Source organism: Furipterus horrens, unplaced genomic scaffold, assembly GCF_987537825.1.
Source record: "Furipterus horrens unplaced genomic scaffold, mFurHor1.1.pri manual_scaffold_8, whole genome shotgun sequence".
Classification (NCBI taxonomy): domain Eukaryota; kingdom Metazoa; phylum Chordata; class Mammalia; order Chiroptera; family Furipteridae; genus Furipterus; species Furipterus horrens.
In genome coordinates, this window is record NW_028327178.1 from 61,170,149 (window position 1) to 61,186,884 (window position 16,736).

Sequence of the window (16,736 nt, forward strand, 5' to 3'; positions counted from 1 at the left end):
ATGCCACTGAGTTACTTTCTAAGGGCTCAGAAGGCCCTCTCTCCCTCTCTGCCCACCTGCTAAACCTTCTGTGTTATTCCAGTCAAGGTGTGGGTTGGTGGCCTGTCATTTGGAACCAGCACTTTCAGAATGGGTGTGGGATTGCCCTCCCTGTCCCCCATGCTCATCCATGTCACCAGGTTCATGGGAAGCTCCCTATTTTTTTAGCTGCAGATCTGGGACACAGCCGGCCAGGAGCGATTCCGCACCATTACCCAGAGCTACTACCGCAGTGCCAACGGAGCCATTCTTGCTTATGACATCACCAAGAGAAGCTCCTTTCTGTCAGTGCCTCATTGGATCGAGGACGTGAGGAAGTATGCAGGCTCCAATATTGTGCAGCTGCTGATTGGTGAGCTGGCGGGAGCGGGGTGGGGGTTGGCAGGGTTCCTTGGGGCCATACCATCTGTTTGTCTCAGTTTCTCCCTCCTTTTTAAACAAAGGGCAACCCAGAATGCAGAGAGGGACTGAGCTTGTCCAGGTAGGAATGGATCCAGAACTTGAACCATAATCTTGCAAATTCTGGTTCTGCTAATCACTTGTAAAGTTATTTTCAAAATTGGAATCAGAAGGATGAAAGGAAGCTAACATTTGCTTTGCATTGTGCATGTATTCACACAGTGGTTAACACTGGTTAAATTTTCACAGGTGTCTTTGGATTTAATTCCTATAACCTGGCTACTCCTTATTTGTGAGGGACTGACAAATTTGGAACTGAGGCTAAGAGTAGTGAAATATTTTCTCCCAGTTCACATAGCCTGTGAGCATATACAAGTACATGTGAAATTTTGAGTTTAGTTCTACTAATCATTATTTAGCAGAACAGAGCTCCTCAAATGTTGCATGCCTCCAAAGCCTTAAAGCACAGATGCTGGGCACCACCTTCAGAGTGTCTGAATTAGGAGGTCTAGGTGGGGCCCATGAATGTACATTTCTAACAAGTTCCTAGGTGACGCCTGTGACATCTGTGTTTCTGCTGCTGCAGAGGGATGCAGCATTTTCCCTTTTCCTCTTGCATAAACTTACCAGACCTGGGCTCAAGAAGCTTTGGACCATTTGTGTGATTCCTGGGGTCTTCATCCCAACAGTCAGGCTGATTTTTCTAAGATGAGATTGTACAGATGGGGCTTGGATGGGGCTCCAGCTGGGAAAAGAGTGGCAGTTGGTTCCATACAGCCTGCCTTCCATAGCCTTCCTGGACTGGGATGTGGAAGCACTCAGCAAAGTTTGCGTACTTAAGACAGTAATGGAGCTCTCCTTCCCCAGCCTTACACTTCCCTTTTATCCAGGACATTTAAAATAAAACATTTTATTGTCGAGTATTTTACACAAATACAAAAATAAAATAGTATAATGAACCTCAGATACCTGTTACCCAGCTTCAGTACTTAGAAACTTATGTCCCACTTCATCTCCACCCTCATACCCTCCCTCCCTTGTATTATTTTTCAGGTAATTCCTAACTCCAGCTATTTCTTCTGTAAATATTCCGTGAATCAATGAAAAATAATAATACTTAAAAATATATAACAACATCATTTTCACATCTAAAAACATTGACATTTCCTGAATAAAATCAAATAGCTGATCTGTGTTTAGATTTATAATTACTCATAAACAACACATGCTTTTTGTTTGTTTGTTGAAATTAGGATTTTTATACATTGAAATTGGTTTCTGCATCATTTAAGGTTACCAAAGAAATTTTAAGTATTTATAGATAGTTATCTATTTTTTGTTTTTGTCCTCCTTATAATCACATTATAAAAGTCAACCACTTAGAAACTTTAAAAAAGTTTTTTAGAAGTTGGGTCAAGGAGCAGTTTACCAGATGATTTAGAATGTAATGAAACATTTCACACCTATAGGAGATGCTAAAGGTGTATTCTCAGGTAAAGTGGTAGTCTGTGTTCTTGCTATTAGAAAAGCAAAATAACCAAAAACCACAATCTTACAGAGAATTAAAAAATTCTAAAGGAAAATAGGTGAGAATAAACAATAAGCATAACAACAGAATTTTAGCAAAAACAAAATTTAGCAGTGCCAGATTTCTTAACTTCCACATTTATGGAGTACCTGCCAAGTGCCAGTTGTTTTCATATTTGTTATATCATTTAATCCCTACTTTGCTGAAGATGGCATCATAGATGGGGAAATTGAGATTCAGAGAGGAAGTGACTTACCTAAGTGATAGGAAGCTGGAGTTTCTACCCAGGTTTACTTCTAGCTTTAAACTCCGATATTCTTTTACCTAAACTTTACTGCTTGCATTTCTTATAAAGAAGCAATGAAATATACAAGCCTCTGGCAAAGATTTTTTTTTTTTTTAATGAGAAAGTAAAGGATAGAATAACAGCTCTAAAACAGAAAGGTTTATTTTATTTTATTTAATCTTTATTGTGTTTTTTTTCGCATTACCATTTAGTCCCCTTATACCTGCCTCCCCCAGCAATCACCACACTGTTGTCCGTGTCCATGAATCCTTTTTCCTTTTTGCTCAATCCCTCTACCCTCTAATTTTTTTTTTTTTTAATTTAAAGAAAAAGATATATGACCGTGCACAACTGGTAGTTGACAGAGGGCATTGGATGGCATTGGGTTTCTCAGTTTAGCTTGCCAAGTAGAACAGGGCTTCCCTGGCACCAATTGGCCTCACCAAGCTGCTCCTGGCCTTTCCCTGCAGGGAACAAGTCAGACCTTGGTGAGCTCCGGGAGGTCCCTTTGGCTGAGGCGCAGAGCCTAGCAGAGCACTACGACATCCTGTGTGCCATTGAGACGTCTGCCAAGGACTCAAGCAACGTGGAGGAGGCCTTCATGAGGGTGGCCACGGAGCTGGTCATGAGGCATGGGGGTCCTCTGCTCAGTGAGAAGAGCACCGAACACATCCAGCTGGATAGCAAGGACATTGGAGAAAGCTGGGGCTGTGGGTGCTGACTAGGGTACAGGGCAGGCAGGGGCCTCCCCATCTCCTCTCTCAGATCTGCCAAGCCCAGCCCTCCAGACCTGGCCAGAGGTTCTAGAGAAGCTAGATAAAATTCTGAAAGTATTCATCCCGTGGCCTGGATACTTGATGGAAAAACTACCCTGAGGAAGGGAGAAATAGGATTCTTCCTTCAGGAGGCCTGTTGGCACTGGGTAGAGTGTGGGGCCCATCCTGCCAGTCAGAGGCTGTTCCCTCCATGCTCTTCACATTCCAGGACTGGCCCAAGCTCACCTGTGTGGACTGCAACTATACAGGGGCCAGGAATGTGCTTCCCCTGCTCTATACATACTAGTTCTGCCCAATTCACACCTTGTGTCTGCTAAAGATGTAGCAGCAGGTTGCTGCTTCCCAGGGATGTGGCTGGTGCCCAGGTCGTTCCAGGGCCTCCATATGCAGCTGCGGAGAGCAAGCAACCATCCCAATAGGCTGGTTTCTGAGCATAGCCCCAGGGAAGTCCTAACTCCTTCCAGGGGAAGAACATTCTTTCTTCACTGCCAGCTCTTAAGTTCACAGGCACTGTGGGGTCCAGCTTGCTACCTCAGCAAGACCTCTTAAGTTCTCTGGTTTTCCATGTAGCTTCTTGTGTTCATCCACAAAAGTGTAGGGTCATGGCTCACAGCCAAGTCGGGGCTGCTGGCTTGGGGCCCAAAGTTTTGTCACTTAGGTTGCAAAACCAGCTAATTCTTCAGTACTGGGGTCTCAGAAACTTGGGGTAGGGGGAATGAGATAGAACCTCGATATTTAAGGGAAAAGTGAAATCTTGCATCCTTGAGGATCAGGTCTGAGAGTGTCCCTCAGGACCTAGTCTTACCCATGTGCAGAAATCTTTCCTGCCATGTTTATAGCATCAGCTCTCCACTGCTCCTAGTCTAGCTTATAGAATTTCCCAAACAAAAAAGGCAAGGCCCCCTGGTAGTTCTGGGTCTGGCCATTTCACTCCCCTGGGTGCACCTACCCTCAACAGCCTCGGTGTGCGCAGGGTGCTTATGTTAGAAGGCAGGTTGGTGATGAGATCACTGGAGTCTTTGAAGCAGCAGCAGACTCTGGTGTAGCTCAGATCGCAGGGGTTGTATTTAGATGAACTTCCTGAGTCAATCCCAGTACCTCTGTGTCAGCCCAGAGCAACCCCATTGGCCCCTCAGTGTGGGGCCTCAGGAAATAAACTGCTCTTAGGACCATGGGCTAGGTCACATCATGGTGAGGTAGCCCAGAGCCTATCAGAGCCCAGGCACCCGCCCGGCTCAGTCCCAGTCCCCAGGGCGTGCTGTGGTATTTCTGCTTGTACTTCCCTTACCTTCTACTCCAAGCACTTTGATCTGTGTTGCCTCCTCTCCCAGGCAGGCTTGGCTGCAGAGCAAGAAGGCAAACCTTTTGCAGTAGTCCTATAGCAGCCTGGTGAGATAGGATAGGCAACGGATGGCTCAGACAGACATGCAGGGCCAGTGGCTCCCTTTCAAACAGGGAGGCTGCCCTGGAACAGCCGAGTCTGTTCTGGAGAGGAAGGATGTTGGCGCGGTTGGGCCAGGAGCTGCTGAGCAGAGATCTGCTCTGAGAGGAGTCAGCCCGTTGTTGGCTGGGGTGGGGTGGGAGCTGGAAGTAAGAAGGCTGCCTGGCTTCCGTCCTCAGTGGCCTTGGTGATGAATGGGTTCCAGTTGCTGGCAGGGAGAGTTGGTGTCTTCTGGCTGCTCCACCTGCAAAGTAGGAAGTGCCTGTCACTGAGAGGTTCTCTAAAGAGGGTCAGTTGAGGCCAACGACAAAGATTCTCCAGCCCCATGACCTCTCTGCTAGGGACTAATACTTGGGCAGAGCTGGGTGTTGAACTTAGTCCCCAGTTGGAAGATAAGTCATGAAGCCCTATCTGCTACTTTGCAGGGTGAGGGTACATGCAAGGGTCTTGGAGCAGAGGTGTGGGCCTGCACTTCTGTGATTTGACTTGCAGTCCCAGTTCTAGCCAAGAGCACAGGTAACTGCTGCACCCCTCCCTCTACCACCACCAAGTCTCACAGGGCTTAGGGAAAGAGGGAGGCCCCTCTACCCATCCTTCATATGGATGTCCTTGGCTGGTATAAGGATCCAGGGTAGGCACTGGAACAGGTAGCTGACTGGTGATGGGCTCATTTGTTACCTTAGAATGTGAGCCATCTTCCCCCACCCCGTCCCTGACCCCCTACCCATAGGGCAGGAGGCCTGAAGCCCTACAAAGCTGGATTTAGAAGGGGAAGGAACAGTGGGCCTAGCCTGGGACAAGGGAAGTTTCTTCTCACTGGTAACTCCATGCTTTACTCAGAAATCAAGGAAACAAAACTTCACTTCCTTCCCTTCCACAATCCCAAGATGTCTGGAACACTGGGCTAAGTGGATCACCTACTACCCCATTCTACATGCTTGGAGCAGCCTCACTCCAGGGGTTTAGCCTGGAAATTGGGGGTTACTTCGTGCTCTTCACTTTCTCTCCCCACCCTACCACCGTTGGGGGCCCATCTCCACAGACCCGTGCCCTCTGCTCCAGACAGGCTCATCCTCTCACTGACCTCCTTGGCTCCTGAGCTTCTAGCCTCCACTGCCCCAGAACACCCTCCTTCTGCTGTCGAAGTGTCAGCTGTGAAAGGTCACTCCTGGCCCTGCCACTCCCCATCTCATCCCCAACACCTTCCAGGGTGCCCTTGGGCACTTGGAATGCTATCCACACTTGACCCAGATGTCCATGGCCTTCACAGCTCCACTCTGGCTTATTTCCTGTACCTGCTTGTCCCCCAGGAGCACCCTCTTTCCAGGCTGACCCCTCCCTGTCCTCCCCCCACTTACTGATCCTACATATTTTTTCTTGTCTTCTATAATCGCACAAGTGACCCTGCTGGACATCCCTGAGAAGTGGCCCCACTCAAGGCTAATCTCTTGCTCATAGTACCCACTGGCAGGAATGAATTCTTTACACATCCCTTGACCTGTGAGATTCCTCCCCCTACTTCATGGGCTGAAGCCATTTCCTATAGGCTTCTTGGCCCTCAACTTGACACAAATGCTAGTGCTCAGGGCCTGGCCTATGGTGTGTTATTGACTGCATGCTGTGTGGGGTTTCTGCTCTGTAGTGACCTGTCAGGCTGGATTCTCTACCTGTGTGAGCTTTACTCCTGTGGCAGATGGGGTAAGAGAAGATGGGGGAACTATGTGAGATAGGAAACAAGACTCACTTCTGTTTCCTCTCCTAGCAGCCTCTGGGGCAAGAGAACAGTTTGATTTTTTTAAATAAATTACCTAAAAATAGGAGTAGGTGGGGTAAGGGGCCAGGGTGTAGGAATCAGGGCAGCAGGAGGAAAGCCAGGAAGTGTAATGTCAGCTCAGGCCTAGAGGAAGGCAGTCTGTGGTCTGGGTGAGGCTGATGTGACATGGGCTGAAGGAGAATAAGAGGGACGTTGGTGTTTTATGGTTGTGGGAGTTGGACTCAGGTGGGCAAGGAACTCAAATCCTGATTCCTAAGCCAGAGAGGTAGTTCCCTGCCCTCCCAGAGGGGTTTTGATTCCAAAGGCACACGCCCCAGCAGACTTGGAGCTGGAGGAAGCCTGCCCCTAATTCATATTGAATTCAGTTACTCTTCTCTAGGAGGGCTTCCAGGGGCCTCTGAGCCCCCCTGGCCTGGACTGTTTGGGATTGGGGGGGTGGGGCTTAGCCAGCCCAAGGATGCCATTTGCATTTGAGGATTTTCACATGATCTATTTATGAATATGTAAATCTTTATATCAAATCTATTTTTTAAAACATGGAAAAGTTACCTTCATGGAAACTGAGCAGAGCCAGAGTGTACACATTCCTAAACCATTAAACAGTTTTCTCTAGTGAGCCAGCCCAAGACTTGTTCTCTTACCTTTGAGCCCAGAGCCAGCCCAGGTGGCCATATCACCACAGGTGGTCTCACTTGCCTAGCTTTCCCCAACTAGTCTTCAGGTCTGTGGTGGTAGATGAGCCTACACACTGCCAACTACCTGCCTGGACTGCTATTAAGATTTCTCTGTCCTAGACCAATGTGGGGTCCCCTGGGCAAAGAATCAGTGACGAAGGGGCAGGAAGGAGCTTGGGTTGGGTCCCATCTCTGCCAGGGATATTGGTGTTACTTCAGGCAACTCACTGTACCTTTCTGGGTCCAGGTTCCTTGAGCTGGGTTTGTGTGGGAGAAGGTTTGGTAATTGCCAGGGGTACCAGGCATCCCTCATACTTCTACCACCTTGTGAAGGAGGTGTGTTATTACCCATCCAACTCTGTTTCACATGAGCCAACAGACGAGGATTGGGAGTTCCTTGCTCAAGCCTTGCAGCCACAAGGAACTAGAGCTCTTATTTTAAGAGCCCTCATGAGGGTCAGACTGTTTTTGTTCACTGCTATATTCCAGGCGCAGTTCTAGTCACATAGGTGCTCAAAGAACTGCTGAGTGCCTGAATTAGCTCCTGGCACCAGGAAGCCCATTAAGACATAGACCACTAAGATCATTGAATCTGCTCCTGGTCATTCACAAAAGGATGCTTCTGCTGGCCCTGATTGGTGTGGCTTAGGGAGTTGGGCATTGTCCTGTAAACCTAAAGGTTGCCGGTTTGATCCCCAGTCAGGCACATGCCTGGGTTGCAGGCCAGGTCCCCAGTTGGGAGCATGTGAGAAGCAACCGGTCTATGTTTCTCTCATGCATTGATGTTCCTTTCCCTCTTTCCCTACCTTCCCCTCTCTCTAAAAATAAAAATAATAAAATTTTCTAAAAAAAGGAGCCCTCTGCTTAAATGGTGAGATGAAGAGACCATGGCATGGCCAGGTGGTACTGCATCTGCCCTGCCAAGTATTGTTCTGAGACAAACTGATATCATGGAGCTCAGGTCAACCTCCATTGAAATTCTAGGCCTGCCCTGGCTGGTGTGGCTCAGTGGATTGAGCGCAGGCCCAAAACCAAAGGATGGCTGGTTTGACTCCCAGTCAGGGCACATGCCTGGGTTAGGGGCCAGGTTCCCAAAATGGGAGCATGTGAGAGGCAACCACACATTGATGTTTCTCTCCCTCTTCCTCTCTCCCTTTCCCTCTCTAAAAATAAATAAATAAAAATTAAAAAAAAAAGAAAAGAAAATTCCAGGCCTGCCCTGACTAGTTGTATGACTTTGGGCAAGTCATTTCTTCACTCTGGGTCTCAGATTCCTCAGATGTGCGACACTTAATTCCATCCTGCCTGCTCCTAGGGAAACCATGATGAGATCCTGGGTGAGGAGGGGCTTTGTAAACTGAAGGGCTGGAGTGGAAGGCTCCTGTGTCAGTCTCTGTCCCAGGTGGTTCTGAAGACTGCTGAATTCAGCTGACTGAATGAGGAAGGCCCAGAGCCCTGGAAATTCCAGATGGGCTACACTCCAGACACTTCCCAATTACCTTTCCCAAGGAGAAAAAATACGTGTTGTCTGAATTTCTTGGTCTCATCAAATGCAAGGCAGCCCCAAACCCACATGTGCTCCTTGAAAGAAAAACCCATAACTGGGTCCATCTGAGCTGGGCACCCCATACTCATCACAGAGGCTCTGATGTGGGCCAGGCTGTCCCAAGGGTTCTTCCTCTTCTCTGCTCACACCAGGGACTACCCAGACCCAGGGGAAAACTCACAAGTCCATTCCTGGACTTTAAAGCAGAGAAACTGAGGCCAGAAACCCAGAGGGACTTACTCAAACACCCCATGGAATTCGCTCCTGAACCCCCCCGACTTCTCAGACCAGACCTGGGCTGGTTGCTAAGTCCCAGAGCTCTGACCTGCTCTGCCACCAGGTCCTCCTCTCCCAGAACTCCAATCTCAACCTCTCTCAGCACCCTGCACCCATTTGCCCAGGAGCTCAGCAGGGAGTGGGGGGCCACCAGCACTTCCTTCAGAGAAGCCAGGACCTATCGTGCTCCTGCCCGTTATGTCCCCTCTGCTCATCCTCACAGGTCTGAATTCCCTCCTCTATTATTTCTTCCCCACACGACCACTCCCCACCCCACCCAACCTCTGCCCAACCTCTGCCTGGCCTGACTCATGCCTCCAGTCTCCAAACCTGACTGCAGGCCACCTGAGCAGGACACTGACTAGGTCACGCCTTTGTTCAGACCTCTACACAGCTCCCTGCTGCCCTCAGTCTCCTTCAAGAGAGTCCCCCAAACCACCTATGGCCTGACTGCCCTCTCCCAGGCACTTGCCACCGCTAGCCACACATGACTGCTGTTTCCAGAATATGTTGCTTCCAGGCAGGCAGACCATCCCTGACCCACCTGAAGAACCAAACTCCCTGCTGTATAACGGGCTTCTCCAAGCTCCAGGACTTCCTGTTCACAAACAGCCTCAGATAGGGCCCTGACCCAAAGGACAATTTTCTGGTCCTAACAATCCCAGATATTCCCAGGATCCCTTGGAAGATGGGGAACCCCTTGCCATTGCCCTAGAAGCTGCAACCTCTGCTGTCAGTTCTCCCCACTGGAGAGAAAAGACCCAGTTCAGGTGGCACGTTTGGATCCAACTGGTGCTTCCTGGACATCCAAGGTGTACTTTCACACAGGCCACCAAGGGGCAGAGTAAGGATGGCTCTGCCCATCGACCTCAGTTCCCAGACAGAGCCTGGAACTAGTCCCAGCCCTCCCTCATTTGGGCTGTGTGTTTTGGGACTCTCCTCTGTGGTGACTCTGAATCTCACGTTCCAATGCAACTGTTACCTCAGTTCAGGGAGCCCAAGCAACAACAAACTGCAGATATGGAGGTTACACTTTCATATCAAATTCAAAGCTGCTCATTTATCATCACGGTGATAATGGTATCTACCATTGAGCTGGAGGGTCTGTGTGCTGGGCTGAGGGGACTCAGGAGATGAGTGGCTATCAGGGAGCAGGGACTTGGGAGAGGAGGCCAGGAGAGAGGGTATCAGAGACCCATAAATTAGCTCCTGGGAGCTTGGTGAGTGGGGCCAGCATATTCCAGACTTCTATTTAAAGTAAGGTGCACAGGCCAGCAGCTGGCACCACAGAGGAGCTTGTCGAAAATATAGACTCTCAGCATCCATCTCAGAGTTTCTGAGCCAGAATCTAAATTTTAATATCCCCGGGGATTTGTGTGCATGTTGCAGTTTGTGAACACTGGTCTACACAGCCTGCCCACACCACTGGGGTGGCCCAAGGGCAGGCCTTGACATCTCAGAAGTTTTTACGTTTTTCCTAAAAAAGAAGTCCTAAAAGATCTTGCCCATTTTCCTCTGGGAGAAGTGTTTTCCTTCTTTTGTATAAATGTGGACTTTATGTGTGAACCTCAAGGACAAAGTTCTGGTGGTTGGCCTTTTGACAAGGCTCATGCTCTGACTCTGACCAAAAAAGACAGAGATGGGCCATGGTGGGGGTCAGTGGAATCCCTTGGGTCAACCTGACACCTAGTCTTTTTTCATTCAAACTCTAACCCTATCCGGCAACATTTGAACTGTCATCCATGATAGGAGTTCCTGCTTTTTTTGCTGGATACCTGACCACTTTAAGCTGTATATCCCTCCCACTTTTTTTTTTTTTCCCAGAGAACATGTATATTTATATATATAGACCCAAATATGGCACATTGTCAAGGGTTAGCAGATAGCAGGGTAAAAGTTGCCCAATTTCCGTGTCTAGGATCTTCAAACTTATATTGGAATGGTGGTAACAACCATCTGAGATGATGGAGTCTGATGTTTATTGAGAGGTTTCTGTACTACTTCACAAGAGGGTTTAGGCATCTTGCCTCATAATGCCAGTGGCAGAAATAAGATCTGAGCCCTGAACATGGGATTCTGAGACCATGCCTTAAACCTTTGAAATCCTGAGAGGGATGCTTGGGTTTTGTGGGTGAGATTGTGACTGTGGCTGCATCAACAATTACCATGTACTCAGGTTTAGATTTGACAAAATGGATGTGATTCTAAGTGGACCTTTCTTAAAATAGCACTCTGTGTGGGGAAGCTACCCAAGGAATGAATCATAAAAACAATAAAACTTCAGCCCTGGCTGGCATGGCTCAGTGGGTTGAGCACCAGCCTGTGAACCGAAGGATTGCCAGATCAGTTCCTGGTCAGAGCACATGCCTGGGTTGCAGGCTGGGTCCCTACTTGCGGATGTGCGAGAGGCAACCAATGGATGTTTTTCTTCCTATTTTTCTCCTTCCCTTCCCCTCTCTCTAAAAATAAGTAAATAAAACATTTAAACAAAAAACAAAAAACTTCTATGCATAGGAATATCCATGGCAGCCTTAATGTGGCCAAAAATGGGGCCACATACTAAACCGGATAAACTCAAAGGAGGCCTGCATGGTGGACTTCACAAATTCAGAGACTGAAAGTAACCACAAAGGATGATCTGAACATAAAAAATTCCTAACTGAAAGTGAGTTGTGGCGGATAATCACATCCTAGGCCTGTAGCTTCCTTGGTAAAGGTCAGTCTTTACCTTAAGTGAGTATGTCTATTGTCTTTTTCCGTTTAAGATAACATGCCTTCCAAATGAGTAATCTCTTCCTTTCCAGGTTCCTCAGGGCACAATGTAGGTGCCAGAGCTGGAGAGCTCAGAACCCCTGTTATCTTGTTCCCTGTATACCATCTTTACGTGCTGTAAATGTTAATTATTAACTATCCTGCAAAAGAAGTGTATGTTTCCTCATTTTACTTTTTTTCCAATCCCAGATACTTTTCCACTTTGTTTTCTCCTGCCCTCTTAATTTACCATAATAGATTTCATGTAACTCTCCTTTAATTGTAATGGATAAAATAAGCTGCAAAACTGCCATTCCCAGAGCATTTTCTCAGTCTGTTGAGATTTTGCTTTCCAGCAATTGTCAATTTGGCTCAAATAAACTCATTAAAATTCTTTACAGAGGCGGACATTTCTTACATTGATATTTACTTGGCACAGTGAGCAGGGTATAAACGAAGGCCACCCAGGACCACCGTGTGGACCTGGACCTGGTGCTAGGTCCTAGCAGGGGCCCATTGTGCCCCCAGGTTCTTTGTTTTGGATCAAGTGAACTTTGGTGAGTTTATTTGAGCTGTTCTTAGAAAAAAGTTCTCAAGGTGGCAGCAAAGAATAAGCATTGAGATAACCCAGATAAGCCTAAGGGTTAATTAAGATAATCCAGGGACAGGAAAAAAAATTAGGCTAAGTGAAATAAGCCAAGTCGGTGAAAGACATATACCGTATGATCTCACCTATAAGAGGAACCTAATGAACAAAAATAAACTAATGAGCAAAATAGAACCAGAGACATGGAAACATGGAACAAATTGACAGCGACCAGAGTGGAGAGGGAAGGGAGATATGGTGGAAAGAAAGGGAAGGGACTCGTCAAAGAACATGTATGAATGACCCATGGACATGGACAACACTGTTGGGATTGATGGTGGGAGTAGGGGGTGGGATGGGCAAAGGGGAAAAAATTGGGACAACTGTAATAGAATGAAAATAAAAAATAAAAAAATTAAAATAAAAAAGCTGTTTCCAATTGTACCTGATGAGGGACTCAAATGTTGGAAAAAGTTTAGTTTCAGGTAATGGCTAATAAACTTAGTAATCAATGTATGTAAGAAGTTATTGTTTCAGGAGCTAAGATATGACCCACCTTGACTCCAGGAGACCATAAGCAGTTCCGCCTTTGTGCCTCAGGAGGACTACAAGCAATTCAAGATTATATCTGAGCCATTATGCTCCAGGGTGAGATGAGATCACCACCCAGGACACAAAGACCACTGCCCAAGACACAGATGAAAGAATGCTGAAGCTTTTATCTGATTAACTTTTACTCCGAATTTCAAACCGCTTACCTACACTTTTCTTCTCCTTATAAAGAGGATCCGTTTACAATGGAATTTAAGACAGTCTGTTAGGGTGCAAACCCACTATCTTCTCAGATCACCAACCATGTGAATAAAGCAGCCATAAAGATTCAATCCCTGTTTCTCTTTACTGGCTATGGTAGATGACAGGCGGTATGAACCCTGGCTTTTCCAGTTTCATACTCACTGAATTCAGTTTATTTAATAAACTTAACTATATGAATGCAAAACAACAAAGTGGGTGGCTGGTTTTTATTTTGGCTTTGCAATAGAAATTGCTTACTGAGAGTCTGAACAAAATGTTCTGCTAGATAAATGATGATACAGAGAGATCAGATTAAGATCACTGGGGAGAAGTAGGAGAGGCTATAGGAGGAGTTTGCCCAGACAATAGAAAGCAGTCTAGGACAAGATTGACTAAGAAGCTGAATGCCTCCAGGGCCAATGGAAATAAAAAGAGGGCTAGCTCTTTGGCTCATGAGCTTTTCTCACTCATGAGCTGGCTCTCTCAGGCTCTTCTTCCTCGAGGATGCTTGGATGATTGTACTGCAGCTGCCTGCATGTCCCAATGGACGGTATTTTGTATGGGAAGGAACACGGGGCACAGCTTAGGATCAGGCTGGCCTGGAAGAGGGTGGCAAGGTTATTCTTTGGGTATTCCAGAGAGAACAGATTCTGATGCAGAAGCCTGCCATTCTTCTGGAATTGTGTGGCTTTTGTGTATTATGTTGTTTTAGTTTGTAAACTAACTATATAGAAACTAATGGGAAAGTGTAGAGCCCAGATGTTAAGAGTTTAGCCTTAATTGGTAGGCTTAAATAATTAAAGCTGTGACTTGATAGGTTTTGGTGACTGCTTTTGCATAAAGACTCCCTTTATCACTAAACCTTTGCTTCTGGAATTTTGTCTAGAGGGTGGCGGTGGGCAGCAGGACCCCAACTTGGTGTTTGGTAACAATGAGAGTCTGAACTCGTTCCGCTCTGAAGATAAGGGGCATTGATTCCCTCTAGCTCAAATTTTGGATAATCTGGGTGACTAAGAGTCTATGTGGATGTTTCTGAGGGTATGCCTGAAGATTAACAGGACCCTATAAGGAATTCCAACACAACTGTAAGTAAGTAATTGACTCACCTGGGAATGCACACATAAAAGCTGGTTACCAAGTATTACTCTGTAAAGACCAGACAAAGGCATCACAAGAAAATAAACGATGGATTAATATTTTATGAATTAGGTGCAGAAATCCTCAAAATTATAGCAAACTAAATCCCATAATATATACTGTGACCAGGTGGAATGAATCCCAGGATTTCAAGCTTCGTTTAACATCAATCAGCATAATACATCATATTAATAGAATAAAGGCAGAAAACCCCAATGACTATCTTAACAGACACAGGAAAAGCAATATCTAAAACCCTTTGATGATAAAAACACTCAATAAACTAGTATTAGAAGGGAAATACGACAGCTTGATAAAGAACATCTATTACAAATTTACTGTGCAGGATGGGGCAAAAGCAGGTTTACAGTTGTTTGAATGGAAAAAGACATTCAGGAGATACAATATGGTGGAAGATTGAGTGGAACCTGCAAAAATCTACAGGACAAAAGTGGAATTACTACTAAATTAAAGAAAACATCTTTAACAACCAACTGAACACTAGCCGGAGAGAAGCCTTACAACTAGTAACAGATGAAAGAAACCACTACACCACTAAGTGACTGACTCAGCAGAGGGAACCACATGCTGTGGATCACTGATAGGTTTGAATGGGTAGCCCAGGGCCAGTCACAGGCAGTGTCTGACATAGAACTACATTGGAGTCTGTGCAGAACTACCTAATACATATAAAGAAATACAAAGCAGCAGCCCAAATTGGAAGACAAAGAAACAGGCCACAGATGAAAGAACAAGAGAATTCTCCGAAGAGCTAGATGAAATGGAGGCAAGCAATTTATCAGATAGAGAGTTAAGAGTAATTATTATAAGGATACTCAAGCATGAGAAAAGACATAGAAACCATAAAAAATGATCAGTCAGAAAAAGAATGCAATATCTGAAATAAATAATACACTGGAAGGAATAAACAGGTTAGGTGGAGCAGGAGATCAAATTAGTGATTTGGAAGACAAGGTAGAAAAAATTAAAAAACAAGCAAAAAATGAGGAGAGCATAAGAAACATTTTGGACAACATGAAGCATAAAAACATCTGCATCATGGGAATACCAGAAGGAGATGACCAAGCAAGGGATTGAGAACCTATTGAAAGAAATAATGACCAAAAATTTCACTAATTTGGTGAATAAAAAAGACCAGTCCAGGAAACTCAGAGAGTCCCAACCAAGTTACACCCAAAAAGGCCTACACAAATACACATCATAATTAAAAGTGACAAGGCTTAAAGGCAAGGGGAGAATCAAAGCTGCAAGAGAAAACCAGGTAGTTACATAAAATGTAGCACCAATTAGACTGTCATCTGATTACTCAATGGAAACATTTCAGGCCAGAAGGGAGTAGTGTGAAATATTCACGGTGATATCATTTAAAATTGAAGGAGAAATAAGGAGCTTCCTAGACAAGAAAAAGCTAAAGGCATTTGTTAGTACCAAACTAATACTGCAACAAATGTTAAAGGGCTTGCTTTAAGAAGAAGAAGAAAAAGAGAAAGAAAAGAAAACAGAAGAAAGTAGTCTAACAATAAAATGGCCCCAAATAGGACTTCTGGCCAAGATGGAGGCCTAGACAGACACACTGTGTCTCCCTCCACAACTAAGAACGAATACAACTACCTGAAAACTAGAGACAACCAGAAATTCCAAAAAACCAAGCTGCATGGAAGTCCAACAAACAAAGCTATAAAGAAGAAATTCCCATCCAGACAGGCAGAGGGACGGAGCTGGGGCTGAGAGCACACAGTGTGGTGGTGGCGGCAGCACCAGTGGCAGTGGCAGGCCGGCGGAAAGTGCAGTCAAACATTTAAAAAAGTCAAGAGGGACACTTGGGGAGCACTCCCAATACCAGACCGGACCGTGCAGCTCATGGTACTAGCACTGGGGAAGATAAAGCCACATTGCTTCTAACTGTACAAACCAGTGGGGGTTGGGGCGGAGGCAGGAACTGCCTGTCTCTCGGCAGAGTCTGCTTGTTTAAAGGGCCCCCATGGTCCTAGAATATCTGCAGACCCACCCACTCTGGGAACGACAGCCAGGGCAACAGCTAGAAAGGTTCCAGGCCCATATGGAAGTGGGAGAAGTGCCTGGAAGAGGAGCAAGTGCTGAGCAAGTGACATTGTTCCCTTTCAGACCCCTCCCCCACATATAGCACCACAACGTGGTGAAATAGGTTGCCCTGTACTGATGAATACCTAAGGCTCTGCCACTTAAAATGTAACAGGTGGAACAGCTTTCCCTAAGACACAGAGGCAAACATAGACAGGAACCTGTCAAGATGAGGAGACAGAGAAGTATGGCCCAAAAGGAGGAATGGATCAAGGTTCCAGTGGGAGAACTAAGTGATGAGGAGATAGCCTAAGAGACGAGGAGATAGCCAAACTAACAGACCTAGAGTTCAAAACACTGGTGATAAAGATGCTCACAAACTTGACAGATATGCTTGAGTATGGCAAATACATAAGGGAAGAAGTGAAGGCTATGCTAAATGAAACAAAGGAAAATCCTCACAAAATCAATGGTGAAGGGAAGGAAACTGGGGTTTAAATCAATGATTTGGAACATAAGAAAAAAAACAGTCAACCAGTACAGAATGAGGAAACAAGAATTGAAAAAAATGAGGATAGGCTTTGGAACCTCTAGGACAACTTTAAATGTGCCAACATTCAAACCATAGAAGCACCATAAGGAGAAGAGGAAGAGCAAGAAATTGAAA

General features: G+C 45.9%; 1 protein-coding gene across 11 annotated transcripts in view; it reads left to right on the plus strand.

Annotated features, from left to right (window-relative positions):
• The window catches only part of RAB43 (RAB43, member RAS oncogene family), a 78,789-nt gene that overhangs the window by 42,237 nt on the left and 19,816 nt on the right, over window positions 1-16,736 (plus strand). For 2 of the 11 annotated variants that reach the window (XM_090285930.1, XM_090285931.1), the window contains 2 exons: window positions 208-391; window positions 2,723-6,869. In XM_090285930.1, the coding sequence (XP_090142056.1) occupies window positions 208-391; window positions 2,723-2,973 (435 nt within the window). In that variant the 3' untranslated portion in view covers window positions 2,974-6,869. Of the gene's footprint in view, window positions 1-207; window positions 392-482; window positions 1,579-2,722; window positions 6,870-12,598; window positions 12,961-16,736 lie in introns of those variants that run through there. The other 9 variants (XR_016512738.1, XM_090285936.1, XM_090285935.1 and 6 more) reach the window with 8 other exon arrangements.